Source organism: Dermacentor variabilis, chromosome 3 (assembly GCF_050947875.1).
Source record: "Dermacentor variabilis isolate Ectoservices chromosome 3, ASM5094787v1, whole genome shotgun sequence".
Taxonomy (NCBI): Eukaryota; Metazoa; Arthropoda; class Arachnida; order Ixodida; family Ixodidae; genus Dermacentor; species Dermacentor variabilis.
In genome coordinates, this window is record NC_134570.1 from 81717313 (window position 1) to 81745302 (window position 27990).

At 49.6% G+C, this 27990-nt stretch overlaps 2 protein-coding genes across 2 annotated transcripts in view; both read right to left on the reverse strand.

Annotated features, from left to right (window-relative positions):
• Positions 1-754, reverse strand: part of LOC142574582 (uncharacterized) — a 10901-nt gene extending 10147 nt beyond the window's left edge. The window contains exon 1 of the mRNA XM_075683632.1: positions 750-754. Within this exon, the coding sequence (XP_075539747.1) occupies positions 750-754 (5 nt within the window). The remainder of the gene's footprint in view (positions 1-749) is intronic.
• Positions 755-775: 21 nt separating this feature from the next.
• On the reverse strand, positions 776-27956 carry LOC142574583 (uncharacterized). Its single transcript, XM_075683633.1, has 4 exons — positions 27510-27956; positions 22516-22732; positions 17419-17681; positions 776-910 (listed from the first exon to the last, which is right to left on the reverse strand). Exons 1-4 carry the CDS (start codon positions 27903-27905, stop codon positions 776-778), a joined length of 1011 nt encoding a protein of 336 aa, XP_075539748.1. The 5' UTR covers positions 27906-27956.
• Positions 27957-27990: the final 34 nt, after the last annotated feature.

A 27990-nucleotide genomic window follows, 5' to 3' on the forward strand; every position in this document is an offset into this window, starting at 1 on the left:
TTACTGGATCTCACTAGATCGAGACTTGACTCCGAGCTATCTTTGTAAGCGACTCGATGATCGTATGCATGCTGCTATGACGCAGTGACACGCCATTAACGCTATAATGGTCAGCCAACAAGCTTTCCGCTGCTTCATTTGAGGCACCCAGCTCAATGTAGACATACCGTACTTGTAATGAATAATTATCAACTATAGCCGGTTGTCAGTTCAGTTCAGTGTAGACGTCGAGCTATGCAAACGACACGATTGACACCAGTCACACATACGTAGAAAGGGGTGAGCAGTGCTTACGCTGACTACAACTGACCTTTACTGCTGACAAGAAAACACAATTACAAGATAAAGTGCATTTATAGGAAAGATAAGCGGCCATATAGTGGCGACCTAGGCACATGATGCGCGCAGGTCCGTAGATGGAACAGCATTTCTGAATCCGAGCTCATTGGTTAAGCATCACATTTACAGGGAACAGCGCTGAAAGGTGAGACGAGCTGAGGCGCTGAGCGCGTTTGTAGCGCTTCTCGCTCGACCTGTCCTCCTGTCCTCTACCGTTTGTCTGTAAACAACATCAACTTTTCATTAGTAGAAGAGCAGAGTGCTGACAGAGCAGTCATATTCCTTCTTTTTGGACCGCGTACTTTGGACTGATCTTTGAAAATTCGACATCACTAGGATTCGCGAACACTGGAGTACATCGGCAGCTTTGAGAACGGTCAACTAAAGTGCCCTTCGTGTTGAAGCCCTACGGCATAATTCTCTTTTTCAGTGGCTTTCATAAGAGGGAACTGAAGCGCGTACCGTCGCTCAGGTGAAAGAAGTAGAGCGCAGAGCAGCAAGACACGGCACACAAGATCGAGGCGGGTGTCACCAGGACCAGCCACGCGACAGGCCTCGGAGCCCTTTCTCGCTGAGGAAACAAGAGGGAGAGAAAAGACATTGGGGCTTTGCGGCATAGTTCCCACACTGTTCTGTTTGCATTGCTTGAAATATGTTTGAACACAAACGGCACTTTCCGCAAGCTACGACTAGATAAACATTTACGTGCTACCAGTCGAAGATCCCATATAGGTCAAAGCGACGCCGTACATGATTTGAAGTCGTGAGTCGCACTGCTATTCCGGCACTGCTCTAAGATAAGCGTTTAGATGCGCCTAGGTTTCAACAGCGATACGTCCGAGAAAAAAAAAATCTGACAGAAGGCATCTCACGGTGATTGTGACGTTATTAGCATTCAAGCAATGTAGCGACGCACCGCATTGCTTGAGATAAGTTTATTTAGAATCCGTAGTGGTCATCTTGAGATTTCCTTTGCTTCGTGATATGCGACATACACTCTCTAACGGTTCGTCCACTTTGCTATGACGCTTGCTCGCCAGAGTCGGCCATGACTATGCCGGCATGACAACGACGCAGTGACGACGATGGGAAGACGAAGAAGGAATGAGGTCGGTGGAACGACGAAGGCAGTATGACGACGACCGCATGGCGACAGTGGGGTGTTTGGATCGGACCGCTGGTACGATCTGTTGGGAACTCGGCGCTGACGCCCGTGGTTGTACCTGGGTCGCAAGCCCCAAGGGTAGCGTTGGCCTGGCGGCCTGGGGTACAACTGGAAGCATCCGAAGGTCCCGGCAAAGCATGAGTCGACTGGTAACAACGAAACAACTTGTTTATTTTAACATCGCAAAGAGTTGGCGGTCAGGTTTGACCGTAGTAGAGAGACGGGAGAGCACTTCACTCAACAGAAGAAATCGGAGCCCTCCCTTTGGCGTCCGGGGGCAGCTGTTTTTATACTCTCGCAGTTGAGGGCAAGAAGGAACCCCTCAAAAGACGAGCACGTGAATGTACAATGGGCTAATGGTGACGCACACTGTCGTAGCGATGCCGTAACACCATGTCGAGCACGATCTCGTAGCACCCTGTCGTGGCGCTGCCGGTCGGACACAATGACTGTAATGAGAGGATGGTCCCTGCTTTGGCATCGCCTGTTTCGGCACAATGACTGGAACGAGATCCCTGCTTTGGCATCGCCTGTTTCGGGCCCAATAACTGGAATGAGATCCCTGCTTTGGCCTCGCCTGTTTCGGGCACAATGACTGGAACGAGATCCCTGCTTTGGCATCGCCTGTTTCGGGCCCAATAACTGGAATGAGATCCCTGCTTTGGCATCGCCTGTTTCGGGCACAAGACTGGAATGCGAGGATGATCCTAGGCGGTCGCATCGCCGCAGTCGCGCCTGGAAACACCTGGCGATGAGTGTTGCGGCGACGACGATCGGGCCAAAATGTCTGCCGCCCCGCCGCAGTCGCGCCGGCAAAACCACGTGTCGCAGGCGAAACGCAACAGACCGCCCCGCCGGGGGAAGGAGATCCCGATGGACAGGGGACTGCATCCGCTGTCCGGAGGGATGTCGCTCGATGATGCTCATAACCGAAGTCGGGCGTCCCTTGACGTTTCTTGAGCGCAGCGCACAGAGAAGGCCTCGTTCTCTCGTTCAGGTTCGCACGGGACACTGCAAAGTGACTTCGGGAGAGTTCACATTTTTGTTCTCGTTCCCGGCAAGCGTTAGAACTACGCTGAAACTCAACCGCTCAGTCAGCAAGCACGGCACAACCCTCACTAAGCCCTGCCAGGCTCTTTCCCCTTTTTATACCACTGCCTAGTTCCTTACAGTAGTCTAGCATCACTCAGAACGCGTCCACAAATTGAAAAATTGCACTAGAAAGCATATCATCACTTTGAAACACTAAACAAAAGCAATATGTTAAAAAAAAAATCCTGCCTCAGGAAGAAAAACATCAGTAACAAACAATTTTGAGGCTGATTCCTACGTTAGGGGCTTCGACTTAAGCCATCGGCGTTACCGTTGAGACTCCCCTTTTTGTAACGCACCTCAAAGGAATATTGTTGTAAAGCGAGGCTCCAGCGCAGGAGGCGGCCATTTTTGGGAGAGATGGTCTGCAGCCATTGGAGAGGGCAGTGATCCGTCTCAATGATAAACCTCGAGCCGGCTAGATAGCATGACAATTTCTGAACGGCCCACACGAGACACGCACACTCTTTCTCGGTGGCGCTATACGCCTGCTCACGACTGGTCAGCTTACGACTAGCATACAGGACGGGGTGTTCTACTTCTCCATTTTCCCGTTGGCACAGTACAACGCCCATGCCTCGCTCACTAGCATCGCACTGAACAATGAACCCTTTTGTATAGTCTGGCGATCGTAGCACAGGCTGGCTTGTTAGGGCACTCTTTAGGGCGCTAAAAGCTCTTTCCTTGGTCTCGTCCCAGACGACTGTTTGAGGCTCTGTCTTTCTTAGAGCATCCGTCAGGGGAGCCGCGATATCAGAGTACCTAGGGATGTACCTCTGATAGTAGCCGGCGACACCTAAGAACGACCGAATATCGGTCTTGGTGCGTGGTTGCGGAAAGTCTCGCACAGCGGCCACTTTTATTTCAGAGGGGCGGCGACGACCCTGACCAATCACGTGACCGAGGTAGACAACCTCGGCCTGTGCTAACTGGCACTTAGGAGCCTTGACTGTCAAGCCCGCTTCGCGCAGGCGGGTTAGCACTGCCCGCAAGTGTGTCATATGCTCAGACCAGGATGCGGAGAATATCGCTACGTCGTCTATATACGGTAAAGCGAATTCTTGCTGTCCCCGCAACACTTTATCCATGAGACTTGAAAAACAGTATGGCGCGTTCTTCAAACCAAAACTCAACACTTTAGGACGGAATGTTCCCATTGGTGAAATGAACGCCGCATACCTACTAGCCTCTTCTGTAAGTGGAACCTGCCAATAACCCCTGACAAGATCTAGGGTGGAAATAAACTGAGCGCTACTAACTTTCTCAAGGCGCTCCTCGATGTTAGGGATCGGATAAATTTGATCCTTAGTGATGGAATTAAGCCTGCGGTAGTCGACGCAAGGACGAGGTTCCTTGCCCGGTACCTCAACTAAAATCAAAGGGGAGGTATAATCACTCTCACCTGCCTCAATAACACCGAGCTGTAGCATTTTCTTTACCTCAGCCTCCATAATATCGCTCTGGCGGGGTGACACCCGATACGCCTTGGATCGTACTGGCTCTGGGGAGGTAAGTTCTATATCATGAGTAAGTACAGAAGTCCTACCAGGCCTCTCAGAGAACAGACCTTGAAACTCTTGTAATAGCTGGTGTAGTTCGGTTTTCTGCTCAGGCGACAGCGGTGCTTTACTGATAAGGTCACCAATGACTTGACCGGTGTCTTCCCTGTTCGTCACTGAGCCTAGTCCCGGAAGCTCGACCGGAAGCTCTTCAGGAACGTTTACCATCAGGCACACCACTGCTTCCCTTTGTCTATAAGGTTTGAGCAGATTACAGTGGTAAACTTGCTGTGCTTTCCGCTTTCCTGGCAGACTTACCACGTAGTTAACGTCCGACAGTTTCTGAACAATTCGCGCTGGGCCCTCCCACTGCACGTCTAGTTTGTTGTTTAGCGACGTGCGCAATATCATGACCTCATCGCCAACCTCAAAACGACGGGCCCTGGCTGTCCGATCATAATAAACCTTGGCCCTCTGCTGGGCCTTTGTCATTGCTTCACCTGACAACTCCTGTGCCCTTCTTAAGCGTTCGAGGAGCTTAAGTACGTACTCCACCACGACTGGGTCGTCGCCCCTACCTTCCCATGATTCTCGAAGCATGCGAAGCGGAGATCGAAGCGAGCGACCGTACACCAGTTCAGCTGGCGAAAACCCCGTAGCCGCATGCGGCGCGGTCCGTAAAGCAAACATCACCCCAGGCAGACACAGCTCCCAGTCAGTTCGATGTTCAAAACACAACGCTCTCAACACGCGCTTCATGACGGAGTGGAGCTTCTCAACGGAATTCGACTGTGGGTGGTACACTGAGCTGTGTAACAGCTTTACCCCACACCTTTCGAGAAAAGTTGTCGTCAAAGCGCTAGTAAACACTGTGCCCTGATCTGATTGAATTTCTGCAGGAAAACCAACTCGCGCAAATATGGACAGTAGTGCATTAACTATCTCAACTGAGCTGAGTTCTTTAAGCGGCACTGCTTCAGGGAACTTTGTCGCTGGGCAGATCACAGTCAAAATGTGTCTGTACCCCGTGGCTGTTGCCGGCAGAGGTCCCACAGTATCAATAACGAGCCGTCTAAAAGGCTCCGTAATGATAGGTACCAATTTCAACGGCGCCCTCGATTTGTCCCCTGGTTTGCCCACCCGCCGACAAGTGTCACATGTCCTCACGAAATGGTCTGCGTCCCGAAAACACCCTGGCCAATAGTACTCTTGCAAGAGACGGTCCTTAGTTTTCTTAACTCCTAGGTGTCCGGACCACGAACCCCCATGTGACAAGCGCAACAGATCCTGACGATAGCATTGAGGCACGACCAGCTGATCGAACTCCACTCCTCGGCGGTCTAGATACTTCCGGTACAGGACTCCACCTCTTTCCACAAAACGCGCAGTTTTCCTGGCGATACCTTCTTTGACATTGCAGCGCACGTTTTCCAGGCTGCCATCCTTTTTTTGCTCGGCTATCAAAGCCGTCCGGCTGACTTTTAGCAACCTATCAAGTCCGTCTGACGTCGGCGCGATGAGCAAATCAGTAGATAGCTCTTCTAACTTTCCCGCGTCGGGCGTTTCCTCTCCAGTATCTGGCGCCTTTAACGTTACAGACTCAAGTTTATTCAGTTCGGGCGTGCTCGGAATATCAGCTTGCTGCGCCTCTGACCCTTTTTCGTTGTTTGATAACGTCGGCCCCGCAACTACCGCCTTTGCAGCGAGCTCCCGAACCTTCGATCTGGTTAAGGCCTGAACACTAGCTTCACCAAACAAAAGCCCCTTCTCGCGCAGGAGGTGATCGGACCTGTTTGAAAATAGGTACGGGTACTGGGGTGGCAGCATAGATGACACTGCCGCCTCTGTCTCAAGCGCTCCGAAAGGTCCTTCAATAAGCACTTTTGCTACCGGCAGACACACGCTATGAGCTTCCACGGCTTGCTTGATCCATGCGCACTCGCCCGTGAACATATGGGGTTCTACGTAAGACGGGTGAACTACATCCATCGTAGCTGCGGAATCGCGAAGCACTCGGCACTCTTTCCCGTTCACGAGGAGGTCTCGCATGTAAGGCTCGAGAAGCTTCATGTTCTCGTCAGTGCTGCCTAATGAAAAAAACACAACTTTTGGTGTTGTTTCCGGACACTGCGCCGAAAAGTGACCCGGCTTCTGGCACGTATAACAAACGCCCGCTCGCCTCATCTCGAACCGCTTTCTGCGTTCGGCTTCGGCTGCCGCCGTCTCCTTAGGTTCGGTCGCACTGCTTCCACTCGCATCCGCACTACGCGTGTTCCCCTTTGCTCTCATGGGTGTGAACTTCGGCCTCTCAAATTTCGAGCCAAATTCACCCTTTTGACCGTCCTTAGCTCAGCGAGCTCGACGCGTCACAAACTCCTCGGCTAGCTCAGCGGCTTTAGCCACCGTGCAAACGTCTGGCCTATCCAAGACCCAGTATCGCACGTTCTCCGGTAACCGACTATAAAACTGTTCTAGCCCGAAGCACTGCAGAACTTTATCGTGGTCACCAAACGCTTTCTCTTCTTTGAGCCACTCCTGCATGTTCGACATAAGCCTATACGCAAACTCTGTATATGACTCACTTCTGCCTTTCTCATTTTCCCGAAACTTCCGACGGAACGCCTCCGCAGACAGCCGGTACTTTTTTAGAAGACTCGATTTCACTGTGTCGAAATCCTCTGCCTCCTCTCTATCCAAGCGAGCGACTACGTCGGCCGCCTCGCCGGGTAACAAAGTGAGCAAGCGCTGTGGCCACGTTTCCCGAGAGAACCCCTGCTTCTCGCACGTTCGCTCAAAGTTAACCAGGAACAAACCAATGTCCTCTCCAAGCTTAAACGGCCGCATCAGGTCCGTCATTTTGAACAATACGCGTTCTCCTGCACCGTGTGCCTGACTTCCATTACGAGCGCGTTCCATCTCTACCTCGAGACGCTTCATTTCCAAAGCGTGTTCGCGCTCTTCTTTTTTCTCTTGTTGCTCTCGCTCTTTCTGTTCTTTACGTTCACGCTCTTCTTTTTCTTTCTGTTCTTTACGTTCACGCTCTTCTTTTTCTTTCTGTTCTTTACGTTCACGCTCTTCTTTTTCTTTTTGCTCTTTAAGTTCGCGCTCCTGTCTTTTTGACCTCTCCTCAATAGTCTCAAGGCATTCCGACAGCTCGTCATCCTCAGCCTCTAACTCAAGAATAGCCTTTAGCAGTTCAGGTTTTCTTAGTTTGTCTGAGACATCCAGACCCAACTCTTTTGCAAGCTCCAACAATTTCGGTTTGCGCAACGACTTCAAATCCATGGCTGCTCTGAATGCTGCTTTCTCTACTGCTTATTATTGTCTTGCCGCAACTAACCCGGCAGCAACGACAACCACAATTACCAGCTCTGTTTCTAACACTAACAAAAGCCTGGCAAAGCTCAGAAGAAGAAAGTCCCGCACTCACCAAACCTCGCAGGCAGGAATTCCGCGCAGTCGTTCCGCTGCAGGCAACCAGTCGTCACACAGGGCTCGTTGCACTGCTCCCGGATCGTCGTTGAGCTGCTCAGCATACAGTCAACTGCATCTCTTCGCTGCTGGGCTCCGTTGTCGCGATCTCACCGCTGGCAGACAGTTGTTTGAAGTCGGAGGCGATCTCACCGCTGCCAACCAGATGTTTGGATCTGGTTGCTGGTACGATCTGTTGGGAACTCGGCGCTGACGCCCGTGGTTGTACCTGGGTCGCAAGCCCCAAGGGTAGCGTTGGCCTGGCGGCCTGGGGTACAACTGGAAGCATCCGAAGGTCCCGGCAAAGCATGAGTCGACTGGTAACAACGAAACAACTTGTTTATTTTAACATCGCAAAGAGTTGGCGGTCAGGTTTGACCGTAGTAGAGAGACGGGAGAGCACTTCACTCAACAGAAGAAATCGGAGCCCTCCCTTTGGCGTCCGGGGGCAGCTGTTTTTATACTCTCGCAGTTGAGGGCAAGAAGGAACCCCTCAAAAGACGAGCACGTGAATGTACAATGGGCTAATGGTGACGCACACTGTCGTAGCGATGCCGTAGCACCATGTCGAGCACGATCTCGTAGCACCCTGTCGTGGCGCGGCCGGTCGGACACAATGACTGTAATGAGAGGATGGTCCCTGCTTTGGCATCGCCTGTTTCGGGCACAATGACTGGAACGAGATCCCTGCTTTGGCATCGCCTGTTTCGGGCCCAATAACTGGAATGAGATCCCTGCTTTGGCCTCGCCTGTTTCGGGCACAATGACTGGAACGAGATCCCTGCTTTGGCATCGCCTGTTTCGGGCCCAATAACTGGAATGAGATCCCTGCTTTGGCATCGCCTGTTTCGGGCACAATGACTGGAATGCGAGGATGATCCCTAGGCGGTCGCATCGCCGCAGTCGCGCCTGGAAACACCTGGCGATGAGTGTTGCGGCGACGACGATCGGGCCAAAATGTCTGCCGCCCCGCCGCAGTCGCGCCGGCAAAACCACGTGTCGCAGGCGAAACGCAACAGGGGTGACGATTATGAAATGATTACGATGGTGTAACAACGACAGCGTAACGACAATTACATGTGGACAATGGAATGGGGACGAGTATATATGGGGACGATGACATGACAGCAACGGTATGACGAGAATCGGATCACGAAGCCGGAATGACGACGATGGAACGACTACGGCGGTATCTCGAGGACGGTATGACAACGAATACGCGACGATGACTGTATGATTACGACGCAGTGACGACGATGGCATGACAACGGCGGCAGATTCATTATTAAATGAATGAATGAATTCTGAGCTTATTTTACGCGTCAAAACCACGATTTGATTATGAGGTACGACGTATAGTGAGGGACTCCAGATTATTTTGACCCCTAGGGGAGGGGATCTTTAACGTGCAACCAATGCACGGGACACGCACGGACGTTTTATCATTTCGCCCCCATTGAAATGCGGCCGCCGCAGCCGGAATTTTATCCCGCAACCTCGTGTGCTCAGCAGCACAACATCATAGCCGCTAAGCCGCCGCGGCGGGTATGATTAAATGACGACAGCTTAATCACGATTGAATGGCGATACAAGAATGACGTCGATGGAAGGATGAAGGCGTTATGGCGACGACACGATGACAATTGGATGACGTTTCTGAAGTGATGACGATGATAAGATGACTACGAGACGACGACGGCATGATGAGAGTCGGATGACGGAGCTAGAATGACGATGGAACGACTACGACAGTATCGTGACCACGAGCACATACCTAGTCGCTCAAGCTAGTAGTAGACACTTTGGACCACTGGGTTAACGTAAAAGGATATATCTATATTGGCAAAAGTCACTACGATTCTGACGCATTGTCTCGGTGCGCACGTTCGCTCTCACGTCGTTCCGACGCTACGCCTGCCTCACACCAGCTCTCGTTAACGCAGCTGGACCAACTTACGCTTTCATCATGCTCCGATTTTGTGTTGCTTCAGAGGGCCGATTGCCACTGCCGAACTCTCATGTATCGCATTAGTGGGTTCGCCGAGCCACCCAACAGCCGCTCGCGACGCCAGCTTCGACTGTTCTGCCTTCAAGATGCTGTCGTACACTGCTACGTTTACTACCCGACAGGTAACCCGTGGGTTCCAGTCCTACCTATAGCTGCCTTCGCCTTTGCGAATTAGAGGCATTTCACGACGACGTATCGGCTGGTCACTTAGTATTCCACAAGACCTACGACCACGTCAAGGCCCGCTGATTCTGGCCTGGCTATCTACAACGGCGGCCCAGTGCTTTGCCTCTTGCGCATCATGTAAACACCGCAAACGATCGACATCACTTCCTGCCGGTTTGCTACAACCTCTCCCTTGCCCGGTCGCATCTTCTGAATTTGTTGGCGTTGATTTATATGGTCCTTTGCCTTTGACATCCTCCGGTCACCGTTGGATTGTCACTTTGGTCGACCGTTTACCAAAACATGCCCAGACAGCACCTATTCAACCTCGTATACCGTTTCTGAGGTCGGTGACTTTTTCTTGCGCTCAATCGTCTCGCGCCACGGAGCTCCTCGCGTTCTTCTGAGTGACCGTGGCAAGGCGTTTATTTCCCAAGTTCTCGAGGAAATTTCTCGGGCCGCTGATACCTTGCACAAATCTATTTCTATCTATCATCCACAAACCAAGCCTTACATGAGCACGTCCACCGCACGCTGTCTGACATGGTTTCCACGTCCGTCCGTCCTGACACTGATTAGGATAAAATTCTTCCTGTGAGACAGAGACCGACCAAGATGCCAAGCGCTTTTTATTCCAATAAGGAAACATTCCGGCTCAAGAGCGAACAAGCCGAAGATCAGGGTTGATGATGGCTATGTTGATATGAAAACGATGAAGTACATTAATAGTGCTTGCAAGATAGATAGATAGATAGATAGATAGATAGATAGATAGATAGATAGATAGATAGATAGATAGATAGATAGATAGATAGATAGATAGATAGATAGATAGATAGATAGATAGATAGATAGATAGATAGATAGATAGATAGATAGATAGATAGATAGATAGATAGATAGATTCAAAGTGCCCGACGCAGACAAGGAATGTTCATCGCATTGTAACATCATCGCCAGCGAACGCGGTTCTTAGGCCACGCTAATTTTACGACGGATGGTAAAGGCGGTGACAATGACACCCGCACTTTCTTTTACATTTATGTGGCACTGGAGCGGAAGTTGCATTGTAGGCGCTAAGTGACCCGAAACGCCCATCCTGCGAACGTGTATACGTCTCCCTGCGCTCCGTGTCACCCGCGGGATGGCGTCTTCGCTCAGACACGTGCGCCCACGCCTCCCTATGTAGCTTCGACTTTCATTGTGGCTATTATGAAATGAATATACGGGCATGCTGACCTAGTTACGCTGCCTCAACTGTACCCAACGTATTAATTTTGAAGCCAGGCGCAGGTTTTAGATTTCAACTAAGCGTTCCGAATTTCGGAATGCTCGGTGGTTCTGTCTTCCCGACGGGCTACAATCTTTATTCGCACGGAAGAGCGTCCCTCTCCATGCCAACCATCTAGACATCATGGAAAATAGGAATATTCAAGGTCATTTTGTGCTCTCCTACAATTAAATCAGCGTAAGCTTATTATTTTCTGGCGCCGTATGCCGCATATATCGTTTGCTATTTTCTATATAGAAGTTGCAATAAATATTCCCAATTGAAAGCCGGCGCTTGTCCTGGTCAAAAAGTCACGCTGTCGATACTTTGAATCTGAACTACGTTATGATGCTCAAACACATGTCATACACCAAACACGACAAACATTAACTTCGTTTATTGTTGAATAATAGCAACGATATCTATGCATAGCATTAGCAAACATGAAACCTCAGGATCGAAGTCAAAAGCGTTATGCACCACACGGCCCTGTACTGTCACAGCCTCCTCTATTCAGTCTCAAGCTTCAGGGAGTGTTTTTGTGCAACCGCCAGCGGCCATGTAGTGCTTAACCTGATAGAGTCACTAGCCGAAGATGAGCACGTTCAGGATCAGTCAGAGGGGCAAAGAAGAAGAAAGTTCGCGAACCGAACAATAACGTCACACAAACGACGAGGCCTTATCTCACTGCTTGCGTTCGTGGCCTAAAAATGGTGCGTCACATATGTAAGAAACGTATAGTTATGCATCACGGAAGCTGTTGCCACAGTCTGATGTTTCAAAATGTGGCGTACTTGTTAGACGGAAGGCGTCGCCTATATCTGAGCCTATAGTCACCACCGAACGAGCGAAGCGACACGTTTCCGAGACCATGCGGCCACAGTGCACCGCTTGCGCTCGCAATCAAAACATTAAGTATAGGCTGCATAGTAGAAGCACAAGCGTTCACATATAATACGTCATTTGAGGCAGCCTTACGTTCATTAATTGTAGTTGCAATACATGAACTAGTTGTTCCGTAGAAGGTGTCACAGATTATAAAAACACCTGCACCGCGAAACGCGCGAAGTGGTGTAGTTCTATGACCGTACTACTTGCGTATAGCTTTCGCATCGTTGCATGCTAAGTATGAAACGGAATGTGGTTACAGTGTTAGAGCCCCAGCTACAGTCACTTCTATATTATGGCGTTGACTCGGGCTAGCTACGCTCCGAAGTCGCCGCAGCGCGAAGGATGTAACAAATAGGACAGAAACGCGAACGACAGTGACGACAGCGCCTCGTCGTTCGTGTTCCTTACCTCTTTGCTCCGTCCTTCGCGCTTCGTATGAGTTCGCTTCTATACGCGGCGTATACATAGCTCGTAGCTCACACGATGGAATTGCTGGCGAGCGCGTCCGTAGCGGCGCTGGTGATGATGCTGGACGCGCTGGCGGACATCGTCACCAGCGAGCAGGTCAGCAGGCACGCCGTGCGCAGTGAGTCGTGCTCCCTGGGCGAGCGAAGCACGGGACGTCGACAGTCGGTCACTACACTTGACGAGCACACCGACTGTTTTTCTCAAACCGCACAGGCGTCACCATAACGGCGATGCCGCGTGCCTCGCCACTATTCTGACACGCCGATCGTGCACTTTGCACGAATCGGCGAGGGTGTCTACACGTCGGCACGCGTATAGTATTCGTGTGAACGGGTATCGTGCGCCACCAAGACCCCGCAGAAACGGCACCTTCGACAAGGCTCCGGCCGTATCGCTAACGCATCACATCAAACGTGGGACGAGGGAGAGAGATGCAGCCGGCTGTGCTCCGTGCTTGCTGGACAGGGAAGGGGAAGAGGGCCCTGGATTATATATAATCTGCAGGGGGGGGGGAGATCAGCCCCTGGAATAAGACAGGCAGAAGGGCTTAGAAGATTAAAAAAAAAAAAGATATCGCAGACTCGTCATCTGGATTCTTGATTTCGCTGCAGACGAAGCGCTACGAGCTGAGGACAAGACATGCGGACATCGTCACAACGTGGTGACGACGGGCATTGAAGGCCTGGTGCTTATAAAACTGTGCCCTGCATTGCGATGAGATGTGGTTTACAGCTGCGCTTGTCTTGGCACCGCTTTTCTGTTGCCCATGTACCTAACTCTGGTACACCCCAGAGGTATGAATTCAGTCCATCTATATAGCTTACTAAGAATCTCTGTTAACATCTTACTTCGGACGATTTACCGCCTAACGCAAACACGCGCGTCAGGTCATGGCATTGTGCCGTCGTATATATGCGCATTGCTACGCAAGCTCTTCAAAGCAACCTCTACTGCTATCCTTGGCGCTGTCTGGTACCAATGACAAAACACACCAAGCTGAAAAGTCACGGCCGCTATTTATGAAATCACGTTCGCCGTTAAGTGCAGCCCAATGTCGAGAAGCTTGCGGTGCACATTAATATAGTTTACACCCTTAAATGTGAAAAAAGGATGTACGTTTATGCATAACTCGCACACCCAAAAGGGTGTAAGTGTGTGAGGTGCAGACCGATTTACACCCTTATTCATTTAAAGGTGTGAAATATAATTTGCACCCTTAGGTCACAAGTAAAGGTGTTGAAATGCTATACACACTTTCAAGCGGCGGATAAAGCACATTGCACGGTAACACCGTTACTAGTGGACTCGAGCGGTTACTTCCTTGCATCGCCCAAATGCCGAAGTCGGCATTTGGGCTATTTTAGCGTATCGGCAAACAGGCCATCGATGCCGTTAAAGTGCGCGGTAAGAATATGCGTTGTAGAATTGTATACTTGCTTTAGGCGTCGTTTAGCTGGGTCACTGGTAGGAATGGTGGAATCTGCGGAAGGGAATGCGGTATCAAGCAGCCGGTCGACTTCCACTTGAAAGTAATAATAATAATAATAATAATAATAATAATAATAATAATAATAATAATAATAATAATCATAATAATAATAATAATAATAATAATAATAATAATAATAATAATAATAAGTTTATTGCCCATCAGAAGAAGATGGAGGAGGCTGCAGGTAAAAGCTACACGAGCGAACCGCAGCCCCCTCTACAAGGCTGCAGTAAGAGAAGGTTACAGGAAGGAAATCAACGTCTAAAACATACATAGGTAAGAAATGGACACAAGGAATGAAACACAAATATCTACCAATGAGAAAGTTTAGGTACTTTGTACATACATTTCAGAGATACTTTCGTTGTAATTACTCAGGAGAGTGGGCAGGGTGAAGGACAGTTTTTCACTGGAATAGTTAGCCCGGGGGTGTTATAACATCCTATTTTTCTTTGTGGCGGTACTGTATACGGAAACATTTTCTTTTAGTGATGGTAAGTAGCGTAGAAATATTCTATTTTCAAGTGCTTCGCGTTTGAAGGCTAGTGTTAGCTTATGGTTATAGAGATTTCTTACTGCAATAATGTTTGTTTTCTGAAAAAGAAACTGTGTGTATGGCTGTATATGGCAAGTCATAAAGTAGTCTGACAAACTTTTTCTGGAGGACAGAATGTTTTTGTAAATTAGTTAGCCCTCACTACGTATACGGTGAACCTGCGTTCTCGCAAACTCAGTGGAAAATATAAAAGTACGCGTTTTTCATAAACACGATGAGCACGAGATTGCGATAGAAGCATTTAGTCAAAGCAATAGACCCGTTTTCTCAAAACTTAGTGTCATCGGGGTGTTTGTTTATGTAACATTTATATATATTTTTTCGTATCTGGGGAGCACAATTTCAGGAAAGTACGATCGAATGGAAATACGATCGTATATCGTGCATTTGGTGCACGTAAAGAACTTTTGCATACTCAGGGAAATTATACCCTCGAGGGTGGATTGAATGTCTCTACACCCTTTCTCTACACCTTTACTTTTTCTGAAAAATTTCTAAAACGGGCGCTTTTGTTAGCAGAACACTTATAGTTCACCCTTTCATTAATTTCAAGCTGCTAAAAAAGTGCTTTGTGCGAAATCAATCCGGTGTCCCCCACTAACGCGTATTGTATATCAAATAGTGGTTCTGGCCCGCAAAACCTCAAAAAATTTTTTTATTGTTATAAAGCACCACACACCTTTCAGAATACTGCGTTCACAGTTCTCAGGTGGTGTTTGCCAAACGTTTATTAGGCCAGTATGACGTAAAAATTCTATTCGCTGCATTTTATTCCTTTATCATCCACCGTTCATAGAGGACCCACCACGGTATACCCCACTGGTTATGGCGTTGCGCTGCTGACCTCGAGGTCGCAGGTTCGATCCCCGTGCTGGCGGCCGCATTTCAGTGATAGCGATATGCAATGAACGCCGTCTACTTAGATTTAGGTGCGCATTAAAGGATCCGAGGCGGTCGAAATTAGTCCGGAATCGCTCAGTAAGGCGAGCCCCATAAATTGGAGTACGCGCGGTTTTGAAGCGCACGTGACCACAACAGCCATGCGGAAGTTGTAACCATGGAAACGACGCCGTAATCACGCCGATCACATGGCGCGCCAACTTCCACCTCACGGAAAGTGTTGTAATCTAGGAAACGACGCCATCAACAAGCTGAGCAAGCTTTGGCAACCTGGCGCTCCGGCTTCCACTAATGCCCTGCTGTTCTTGCGCGCCACACACTATGACGTCATGGGAGAGTGAAATGTAGTGTATATCGCCGTGGAAATTCGGGTTGAAGGTGGCTCCCAATTTCCTTTTATTTTGAAATTTACGCAACCGATAACTTGAGTTTGTGCGCGTCAATTATCATAATTCCTATCGCTCTTTCCTCTTTTACATGTTGAGAGTGGGTATAGAGCAAATATGGTGGCCTGAAAATAGTGCTACAGGGATAAGGTTGCGGGAAATTCCACGCTCGCGGTGATGTGGGACCTGTTTGCCTACAGACCAAGCCCGCCAAGGTTTTGTACGCCTTCTCCGCCCTGCGAAAACGTTATTTTTGGTGTGTCGTGAACGCTTTGGCCTGCGCTGCCTCGCTTCTTGAACACAATGTAGAAAAGGAAGACCAATAAGCGCGGCCACTCATTCGGTGTAAGCAAAGAAGAAGACCTTCGAATACACAAATGATATCTACGCCATGTTCTCCATGCATGCTTCTTTTCGTACGCCGACCAAGAGTGTACACACTGGCCACGTTCAGTGCGGTCCGCCAGCAGCTGCGGCTTCGTCTCGAGCCCACGGCAAGATTCCGTGTCCGAGACGAGGGCGCTATTCTGGACTACCGCGTTCTCAGATACAGTCAATTTCCGCCATGTTGGCATTTTTCTTAGCCAATCAGACAAGCCGTAGCAGCCCTGTGAGCCAATCAGAACTGACGAGATGGCGAGTTCGACAATGTGGCGGAATTTGACGATGTCCGGAAGAAAGGCACCGCGATATTCCTGCACGTGTAAACGCGCAAAACGAAATGGCGACGAGGCCTCGGCGCGACGCGTGACCTCAGCATTTCCCGTGTGGTGACAGCTCAACACGATAGGTCCTCGACAAAGTGACGCGTCGCTCACCGTTTGCCGAAGCGGAGGCAAGCGGGCCGACGGGCGAGGTGACGTGAGAAAAAACGCTGAACCGTCGCGGAGCCAGCGACAACCGGCGCTTCCTGGCGTTGGGCCCGGTCGGACTTAACTGCTTGCTGAAGCCGCCGGCAAGTTCCGAGGGAGTGCCGCCTGTCACGCCTGCGGCGAACTGGCACGTTCCTTTAGATGACCGCAGCTTCTCGCCAGACAACGCCAGTCCGTCAGGAGACTGGCAGGCGAGGGAAAAAAAAGAAAGAGAGGGGGATTTTACTGGCGGTAAAATGCTACGAAAGCGTTAGCTACGACGTACAGTCAATGGCGAAAGGTTACGGACCGCGCGGGACCTGAGAAAGAAGCTGAACATCTCCGCAGCCCCGGAACGCCGCTTGGTATTTTCCAGCCTCTATTATGGTCTGTGCGAACAACAGTGTTGTTCGGTTTTACTGATTGCGGTCTCGCGATCTTCTCGGAAATTCTACGCTTTCTGAGCTCCCCCAAACCGTGTATAAACATTTGCGCTTGACTTGACGGGCTGCTTTAATAAATTCTGGGCGAAGCTAGCTTTTATTCGATGATATGCGCAAGGCCATTGCTTTACATATGCTTCTCTTTACTGGAATTTCGTCAGAATTTACAGCGAAAAGTCTATAGACAGTCTACAGATATATATGCACGAGAGCATCTACAACGTACGCTCCTACAACGAAATAACCTGTATAACGAAAGAATAATTGTGTCCCGGTTTTATTCCGAGCTGTACGGTGCGCGCAATCGTTGCAACGAACTGACCCCTATAGCGAATAATTTCGGAAGCCCCGAGCATTTCCTTATAAAGGCGTTCGACCGTATGTCACATCTAATCGAAAGGTCGTCCGATGTCGCAACCCACCAGGCTCGACCTTCCGATATCGCATTCGTTGAGGTCTTTTGGCGAGAGTAGTCCAAAGTCCACAGTCGACTGTCGCCTACGCACGTTGGCTGTGACTTGCGATGCTGCTGCGCTGCTCGGCAACTTCATGATGGAGGGTCGACCCACGTCCACGCCCGACGCGGCCACAGGAGGGCTTTCGTTCGGAGGTTCTCCGCCCGCTTCTGGTGGCGCCACTGCAGTCGCGCCTTCCCCCGCGGTGACGGGAAACACCGGCCGGGGCGCTGCACCGCGTACGGGAACACGCGGGTGTACGTGCGTGAGAAGTCATTCGATCAGCCGTGTACGTGGTGCGTAAGAAACATCAGATTCGTCGTACGAGCATTTCGTATACGGTGAGCCGCATCCAATTAACGGGTCTTCTTAATAGCTCTTTCCAGCAGGTGACGACAGTCCGAGCACCGGGAAGATGGCTGCTCAGTTGCCTGTCGCGGAAACGATCCGATCTGACGCGTAGGACTTGTCGTGCCAACCACAGCATCCAACATATTTCCTACAGATTTTAACGCGACTCAACAGTGGCAGCCGCGATCTGTACGACGTACCGTTTTTTTCACATTTGTAAACTCGTTAAGGTTGAATAAAGATTAAGTATAAACAATAGCACTCTAATTATATACAAGGTTTGGTACAATCGTCATTGCTTTGTTGTTCTGCTGGCCGCGAGGTCATGCGTTCGGTTCTCAAGTGTCAGGGCTGCAGTAATACTAAAGCGGAATACAAGAATGATTGTGCACCGAGCTTTCGGTGTATGCTAAGTACCTTAGGTTGTCAAAATTTGGAACTCTCCACAGTCCACCACGGCGTCTCCTATACTCAAGTTGCACCTCTGCGCCACACAGACTCAGAATTTAATTTCTCTCACTTGCTTTTTAGTTTCTAGGCGTTTCTTTTTTTGAGAGCTCGAGTTTTTGTACATATTGACCTGCATTCACACGGAAGTTTTTACGTTATAGAAGTGTTCCTGACAGCAGGTATTGGACATATTAGAAAAGGTTGCTGGCCTTCGCTTTTTGTACCTCCTAACTTCTAACTTCTCGTAAAGCTGAGCGCATTTCTAAAAGATACAAAACTGCTGTATTGAATTGCTAAATATTTGCGCATGGCGTTTTCAGTTTGTTAAATTTAAGCATGCGCTGTCCCGCTCTGTTGACGTAACTTCAGGGGCGCTATAACGTAACGTTATTCCAATCTGTTTCTATGCCATTCCTGCCCTTCACGATTGGTGAAAAAGTCTTCGGGCCGTCCCCACTTCGCCTCTCTGTCACGCGACGTCACGAAAACCGCGAGAACTCTCCATCTGATCTGACGTGTACACATTGGTTATGCATGATTAGGCAGAACAACAACAAAAAAAAGCATCTTTACGATTCCAATCCTCTTTCGCCATGAGCCCTACGCTATTGGTCAAAACTCTTCGGACTGCGTCCACTTCGCCTGTCTGCCACGGACGTCACAAAATCGGGAATATTCAGCATGTCAAAGTGACGCGTACGCAATAAAAACACATTAATATGCCGAACAAAACGTTTTTCTTTCAGAATAGCCGGAGAGTGCCTGGTTTCCAAACAAATAAAAGAGGATTGCCTACCGATTGATCTGGCACTAGCTGCAAGGGGCTGCAAGCAAGTACGAATTTCTCTGCATATACTAAAGCAATTTTGGACGGCAGTATAGCGTTGTGCAGGCTTTTTTTGGACGTATACGACATCGCTCTGGCAACTTTTGCTTCTTGGGGATCTGTTTTGGCGGCATTTCTAACCTTCCGTTGCACGCGACCGCAATTTTCGACCAGCCACCGCAAGCTAAGCGAGGGGAATCGGACCAATCGCCGACGCCGGCACCACCCTTCCCATCCGGTTATCTATACTCTTACTGCGCTAGCTGAAACCCTCTCCACTAGGGCGCGCTCCTTGCCTCATGCCCGCCATTTCGACAAGAAAAACCTGTCACGGTATACGCAATGCTATTTGCGTTCAAAGCAAACAAAAGCGAGACTTCTATAAACGAGGAGAGCGTTTGGGTGCGCTGTTCAAACAACGCTGTGGGTGACCACTCGATGCCTGCGTCTGCGGTTACGTAAGTTTGATGTCAGGAGCTTGCAATAAATTTAGAATGGAATAGTTTTACGTTATACGTCCCCAGGTATGCCACACGGTGTCCTTAAGTCTCTCCTATATGTTCTTTATAATAATGACGTAATTAATATTGTTGCTAACACCCCTGCTAAACTTCGTTTGTGCGCCGATGATTGTGTCCTATACACTAACATGGCCGTCGCTCACGGTCAAAATACGCTTAACAATGCGTTTTATGTTCTGTGTGTGGGACGACCCGTGGCACACACAAATTAATTTCAACACTGGTCTTGACCCTTACCAAAAAGAAAAGGAAAACAAAAACGACACTTGCACTCCGAGTACGGACCTCAATGGTAATAACTATTTATTGCGAACGAGTTAAACTATCTCTGATCAAAATTTACGTCTAACCTGAACTGGCATGACCAGGCAGAACAAATATGTGCGCATGCACAGATAAAACGTGGCTACCTAGAGCTTAAAAAAAAAGAAAAATGCCACGATGGAGTGCAAGCTGTTGTCATACTGGCGTACGCTCTGGTGCGCCCGGTTCTTGAGTATGTCTCTGCTGTACATGGTTGTATGGTCACCACCCTTTTCACCGTACATTGTCAAAATTGAAGCAGGGAACAAACAGAAAATAAAAGAAGAGAAAGGGCGATTAGGTTCATTTGCCAGGTGTACGATCGAAACTGTTAGCCGACATTGCAAGCTGCCCGCTTATGGCTTTCTTCGTTGACGCACATGACGGACTTGTGAATGCGCTTCTTTCCTACACAAGATAGTGGACGCGTTCAACGTCGGTCATTTCAGCGCCCATCAAGTTTTGTAGCTTTTCTGTCCGGCCCACTATAGGCGCCTGCGCCCGCTAAATGTTGTGCCCTGTAGGCCCTTCCTGGACTTACAAATTTTCTTTCCTTTCCTTTAACCGTTGAATCATGGAATGAATTCGATGGTTCTCTGTGTAACCTTCCATTTGATCGTTTCGTTAATTTTTTTTTTTACATGACCAGGTTACAAATTAAACATTGTATACTAACTTTGTTCTGTTCTGTCCGGTTGCTAAGCACGAGGTATATATAGCGGGATTGAATCCCGGCCACGGCGGTCGCATTTCGACGGGGGCGAGACGCGAAAACACCCGTGTACTTAGATTTAGGTGCACGTTTAAAAACCCGAGGCGGTCAAATTTCCAGAGTCCTCCACCACGGCGTACCTCATAATCAGATCGTGGTTGCGGCGAGTAAAGGCCCAGAATTCTTTTTTCTGTCCTGTAATACAGTCTTGTTCATTATCTGCACCTACCCCTGCTATGTCTTGCATAAAGCAGCAGTATTTGTAAATAAATGAGCAGGAATGGCCAACAGCACGTACGAAAACTTGTGAATTCATCCTTCGTATTACTTATTAACTTTCTGTATGGATGGATGGAAACAACATTATTTTAAATCCGGCAACGTTTGACCACCCGGGCTCAGGTCTCCCATGAGAGGACTTCAAGGCCTTGCCTCGTCGCCGCCTCTCGGGCCTGCTGGACAGCCCGCTCGTGCGTCTTCAGGTTGGAGCTGCGCAGAGCGGCGGCTCACTTCGACGCACGAGCCTCCGGAGCTACGGTCATTGTAGCTGACATCTGTTTAGCCATTGAAAATGCACGCTGTTTTCACCTCTGCTAGCACTGTGCCGCACACTGATCTGCTTCCTTACAACGTTCACGCCTCATTAGTCCTTACAGGTATATATGAGTGCAAGGGACGTCTGGACAGCGAAAGTTGCGAGTCCAATCAAATAAGAATGTTTGAGAAAAATAACCGGCGAATATTGGATCGAGTGCAGCATATTTTGTCATTTCTAAACTAAGTGAAATACAAAGATTGCGAGAATATAATAATATTTGGGGTTTTACGTGCCAAAACCACTTTCTGATTATGAGGCACGCCGTAGTGGAAGGCTCCGGAAATTTTGACCACCTGGGGTTCTTTAACGTGCACCTAAATCTAAGCACACGGGTGTTTTCGCATTTCGCCCCCATCGAAATGCGGCCTCCGTGGCCGGGATTCGATCCCGCGACCTCGTGCTCAGCAGCCCAACACCATAGCCACTGAGCAACCACGGCGGGTAAAGATTGCGAGAAACCGGCATGCTTGCGACACACCTGTGTCGCAAACATGCGGGTTCCTCGCAGGGTCGCGGGTATTTGCGACTCTGCATGCGACACACCAGGCGTACGTTGCTCCGTCGAGATCAATGTAACGACCGCGTTCGCGTCGTTTCCCTTTGTGTTTCGAGGCCGTGGTGCTCGCCTTGCATGTTCGCGGCGTTTCTTTGCATGTCTAGGGCTTGCGCTTTCCCTGTGGCACAACAGGCGTCGCACAATCGAGATCAAAGCAGCGTCCGCGACCGCGGTCGCGCCCTTTCGGTTTGTGCTTCGACGCTGTGGTGCTCACTGTGCCCGTTCGGGGCGTCCATACACTTGCGCGTAACCGACGTTGACGAAGTGAAACGTCAATGCCATTTTCTTACCCGCGCCGCGGTGGCTTAGCGGCTATGGTGTTGCGCTGCTAAGCACGAGGTCGCGGGATCGAATCCCGGCCGCTGCGGCCGTATTTCTATGGGGGCGAAATGCAAAAACGCTCATGTCCGTTGCATGAGTGGCACGTTAAAGATCCCCTGGTGGTCAAAATTAATCCGAAATCACCCACTACGGCGTTCTTCGTAATCAAATCGTGGTTTTGGCACGTAAAACCACGGAATTCAGTGCGAACTTCAAACGGGTCGGGCTGGGTAAATCCGGGTAAATTCGTCGTAACTCCGCCCGACTCGACGATCGGTGTCCCACTGCGACTGCTCGACGGTCGCAGCTGGCCACCGCCTCGGGTGCTGCTGACCCTAATTACGCCACTGCCCGGATCGACTGTCACAAGTTTGGATCTGCCCTTTTGCGCACAGTGCTGACGAGGTTGCAGGACAGCAAGCTCACCACATGCATCGCTGTTGGTTACGGCCAGAGCGGCGCCTTCCTGGGCGCGCTTCTTCCGACGGTGGCTCCCGGTGCTAGTCTTTCGCTTGGGAGTGGTGCCGTCGCGCGAGGCGGCCGCGGCTGGTTGCGGGTCCTTCGCGGAAGAGCCCGCGGCAGTCGGCGTTGTCCCGGCGGGTTCCTTGGACGACTTGTCGCGACGCTTACGGCTCCTTATGCTCTGCAAAAAAATTTCGGAGAGGGTCGACCGAGTGAGGACCGCTGGCTCAACCTCCTTGTCCGGGTAATGTGTCGCGGTTTTAGGGAACACCGAAACAGCGGAGACGGCAACGGCAACAGCAGATAGTGTTCCTTAGATATTGCACAGCAGCACGATGTTTCTGCATGTGCTATATACAGCGACAATACGGATGATTATGATGGTGATTTAGCAAGAAGGTTGTTTGGACGAATTTTCACTGCGTTTTGGATGTATCCCAGCAAAGAAACAATAAATTGGTAAGACGCATACCCTGTTGTCAACAGTACATGCCTCTTGTTCCTTTCTGTTTCGCGCTATCATACATTCAATATGATGATGGTGATGACGACGAGGACGACGATGATGATGGCTAATGGTATCTCCTTTGAATCGAGGTGGCGACAGTCACCTATGCTGTGTGAACAATAGGAACTATCACGTGTTACCATATATATTATCGCAATCTAGAATACCGTCAATCCCTAGCTTATCTTGTAGAGCTACCTATATATGCCTGTGAAGAGGTAGAGACGATGCTGGTCCCGTCTTGATCCCTGTTTTCTTTTTCTCCTCGGCAATACTCCAATCGTCTTTTGCTGATCTCCATCGCTGGCCACTTAATACTTCCAGTGTTAGCGTTGAACCCAAGCACTTCTCAAAGGCTTGGATAACTATCTTTGTATTCCACTGGAATGTGTACATTGTACTACAATGTGTACTACAATGTCTGGGTACATCGCACCCTTCGCATGTAATGTGATGTTCTATTACATATGATGATAATAATGATGAATTTTATTTGCATATTCTTTCGAAACGTGGCAGGCACAAACAGTCCCTTATATATAGTTTGCCTGAGCTATTCACGTTTTGCTACGTCTATTGCTGTGTAGCATTTTGCATCTCTCCTCTTCATCTCTGCCAAAAAATGCCAAGAATAACACGGCGTTTTCTGAAGCCATCATGCATAAATCATTCTCCTTCCGTGCAGCTTCATTAAGGGATGAATTATCCTGTAGGTATTAAAGCTCGTTTATTATACCAGCCGAATCCTTATGAGCAACCGCAAGATATATATCACTCGCAAGAAAACTACTGGGTTGGACATAATGGTGTGTCTTCAGAGAAATAGTATTGAAAGTTGCAGTTTGTACTGCCGGCTGCATAAAGAGAGTCGGTAGTACGAAGGCATGAAACTTAACATTAGTGAAATATGTAGCTTGCAACATAGACGTATAGTACGTTCGGTAAAGCTGCATTTTGCAGTGCTTAGTTTGTGTCTAGCCTTTGTGTAAGCTATACCGACGCAAGTTAAAAGAATTTAGTAAATGGATGTAGAAACTGAGTGTTTTAATTGACTTTCTCTAACTGACTGTAGACGATGATGATTGGCATCGCTTTCAGAACGGGGGGAGGGCGACAAATAATCGCCTAGATTGCATAAGATAATCAGGTATTAAATATATGCGTAAGTGTCTAGCATTTCGCCTATCTCTGATTGATATTTTCTCACTCCATTAAAAGAACGCTAAAGACAAACTAAACACAAATACTGAATCAGTTTAGGCCGATAAAGTATTCCAGAAGGGCTTCACTTTCGTTGATTTCGCGGTAACAGGTTGATTAGAAGAGGAAATGACTGTCACATTATCGTCCTTGAATTTCGTGCTGAAACCCCAGGGCTGATGCGTCAATGTGACGTCAGAAATTGCAATTTCTTCTCGCATTTCAACCGTTATGGTTCAGCAAGTGTTATCGAAAATTCGCACGTTCAGTCTTTTAATCTATTACAATCGAATTCCGGCCATGGCGGCTGTATTTCGGTGGGGGCGAAATGCGGAAACACCCGTACACTTAGATTTAGGTAAGAACCCCAGGTGGTCCAAATTTCCAGTCCACCCCACTACGGCGTGCCTCACAATCAGATCGTGGTTTTGGCACGTGAAACCCCATAATTTAAAATTTTGACCTCTTAGGATACAATGTAGTCCATTTTTTGCCTCGGTGCCTCAGGAACTGTGGCCATCAGTTTTCCTGCTCGGTGGACACGGGACGGCGCCGCATCGGAGAAATCGAGCGACGACGGGGAGATGGTGATCGGCGAGTAGAGGCGGTTGGGCGGTCAGGGGAAAAGGAAGAGGTAGGAAGACTGGAAGGCGAAGAGGAAAACGGAGCTGGGAAAGGTGGCGCTCGCCGGATGTTCCGAAGAGGAAGCATGGAACGACGGCAATGGCGCGCCACGTGACCAGCACCACCACAAGCAAAACATATTGGGCGGTCATCGAAGCTAGGTGCGCCACTGGTGGGGGTAAGGTCCCAGTCGTGGTTTAGGAGTCGGAAAATTTTATCGGTCGGGTAGCGGCACAGGAGGAAAATGCTGCCAGTCGTGAAGCGGCATAGATGGCGGCAAAAATGTCGACGGTCGATGCATAGAGGGCGGCAAGAGCGTTTGTGGACGAGATCGGGAAACTGCTTCAGCGTAAGTGAGAGATGCAGTGACTGGTGTCTGCTCAGAGGCTGGAGGAACGGCTTGAGATACTTGCTCTTGAATGAAGTCGCGGATCGTAGGAGGCAAAGTGGGTGGTGGTTCCGGGACAGAAGATATCAAAGATAGCTGGCGGGCGACCTCTGCGCGAACGAATTCCTGAATTTTTTATGAACAGATCAACATGGTTGTCGTCGACTCCAAGGCTTGACAGAGAGCTGGTGGGCGGAGTGGGACGTCGGGTGTGAAGCCGTTGCATGCGCAACTAGTCGTAACGCTGGCACAATTCTATCGCTTCAGCGAGAGTGTGTAGGACTCTTCGATAATAACATTTGAAACGCGCCGTCCTGAATACCCTTCATTATATGTTTGATCTTCTTCTCCTCTGACATCGACGCGTTCACCCGTTCGCAAAGGTCAACAACGTTCTCAATGTAGCTCGCGAAGTTCTCTCCGGCCTCTTGGGATCGTGTGCGCAAACGTTGTTCTGCACGAAGCTTTCGTACTGCCGGCCGACCGAAAACTTGGGTAAAGCTGGACTTGAAGACCAACCACGAAGTGAGGTCGGCTTCATGGTTTAGAAACAATAGTTTCGCAACGTCCGTAAGATAGAAGGCGACGTTTCTCAACTTGGTAACATCGTTCCACTGGTTATGGGCACTCACTCGCTCATAAGAGGGGATCCAATTTTCAACGTCTTTGTCATCTGTGCCGGAGAAGATAGGGGGATCTGGCTGACGCAAGGCAGCGGCACAAACCAAGGTGGCCGGCGCCGTTGGAGGAGTTAAAGGAGTGCATGCGTCGTCGGGCATGATGGGGGGTAGAGTGCGACTCCGAAGTTCCAGGGTGGTCGAAACCCGCACCTCCACCACTTGCTATGAGGTTTATTAGCAACGGGGGCAGGCGAATGGGCCAGACGAGTCAGAAGCGTTCGGCACAGACGGCAAACACGAGCTCATACCGGTAGCGATGGTGCTGTGGCGCAGGCAGGTTACTCTTTTTCGTTAGAAGACATTTAAAATCTGCTCAGATAATGCAGGCAAAAACAAAAAGGAAGGGAAAGGTCTATACGCGCATTTCCTTCACACAAGCTTTTTTTTTTTCTCGTGACTTGCTCCGCGACGTCGACGTAACGATGCAGGGCTAGCAGTGATTTTGCGACGTACGAACAGTGAAAATATTTTGTTTCAGTATGATCCAGATCGGAGTGCGTACATTCCCATCAACACAAAGCACTTGTGGCAAACCGTCGCCGTCAAGTTTACGCGCGCCGAAAATCGTGCGTCCACAGATCAGCGAGACGGAGGAGGACCAGGCACCTGTGTCCCATGGCCTATATATGGTGTGGCGCGCGCTGTCTTTCCCGACAGTTTTAAACTTGTTGCCGTAGGTGGCGTCCGCGACTGGCGCCGCAGCTCCATCGCGCGGTGCTGTGACATTCTATAGCTTACACCATGGTCGATAGTCAAAGATAAGCAGCGCTACACTAGTATAACGAAGGCAGAGGAGCAAGAACGTTTAGGTCGCGCAAACGAGCAAATAAGGAACAATATAACGCTTCGCGCCACGATAATTTCAATTAAAGGAGTTTCGGCCGTGGCTCTTTTATGCATAGTGAGACGTTCCAAATGTTATAGTCGTCGTCAGCCTAATGAAGCCATTGCCCCGGAAGAAAGAGGCCTCTTCTCAGATATTCTCGAATTATCCGTTTCTTCGTCCGGATCGCACCTAAAGCAAACCCTGCCGTTTATTAATCTCATCACGTCGTCTCATTGTGTGTCAGCGTCAGTAAACTGCATTTCCCTACGCTTAGAACCCATTTTGTTAACACTATTGCACTCCGTGCATCATTACATGCAGTTCTAAGCTGCATTTCGTCCTCTTAACTTAAGGTTAAGTATAATGTAATGCATTCGCGCTTGGACAGTAATCCAGCTGCTATGTTTTTGTCTGTTTACTTGTCCTCGTATATATACGTACTTGAACAGTGCGGCCGACGTAGCGCCAGAGTAGCGCCACAAATCGACTTGCATTGCAGTTCATTGTGAATGAGGCCCGAAACCAGCAGCTACGCGAATTCCAGCTTCTCATGCTAACTGGCTATGTTTTATTGACCGCATATTCAACGTCCATAGTTAATATATCAAGTGTACATCGGCACCGCGCATTGTCAGCAGCTTTTCACACATCGTCCCGTCCTGTAGCGCCGTTCTTTTTTCGCAATCACTGCAATTTCGCGATTAGATCCACTGCTCGCGGGTGCACCCTCACCTGAGTGGTGGAAGCGGGTGCTCCTCCTTTTTCCGGTTCCTTGGAGCCGGAGTGAACTGCGACGACTTGGGAGTCGTCCACTCGTTCGACGGTGGAGCCCGTCGGCACTTTCGAGCAATTCTTGTTGGCCGCCGAGGAATCCGGCGGCACACCCGAAGCGATCACCGGCGCCTCTGCGCCCGTCTTCGTGGTGACGCTCTCCGCCTCGATGCTTCGTCGATGCTTCTTCGCGCGCTGCCTTCTGGCGGAGACGTTGCGCACTGGGAGCGAATCCAGCAGCGCCGTGCGCTGCTGCCGTCTGCTGACGTCCGGCGCACTGGCGTCGAGGGCCGTCGCTGGGTCCCGCTGCGACAAGCCAGCTAGCGAGTAGGTCCCGCTAGTTTCCATGTTTGCCATCCCGCTCGACGTTGGCGCGCTTGATCGACGCTTCAACTTGTCGCTGAACCGCTGCTGCGAAAAGAGGATAGGGGGAAAGCGACAA

Bases quoted from the DNA above. Each gene is read 5' to 3' on its own strand.
- LOC142574583 (XM_075683633.1), bottom strand. From the start codon at position 27,905: ATGGCAAACATGGAAACTAGCGGGACCTACTCGCTAGCTGGCTTGTCG. The intron at 22,733-27,509 runs GTGAGGGTGCAC...ATTTTTTTGCAG, and splicing joins CACCCGCTTCCACCACTCAG to AGCATAAGGAGCCGTAAGCG. The intron at 17,682-22,515 runs GTGAGCTTGCTG...TACGCGGTGCAG, and splicing joins AACCAACAGCGATGCATGTG to CGCCCCGGCCGGTGTTTCCC.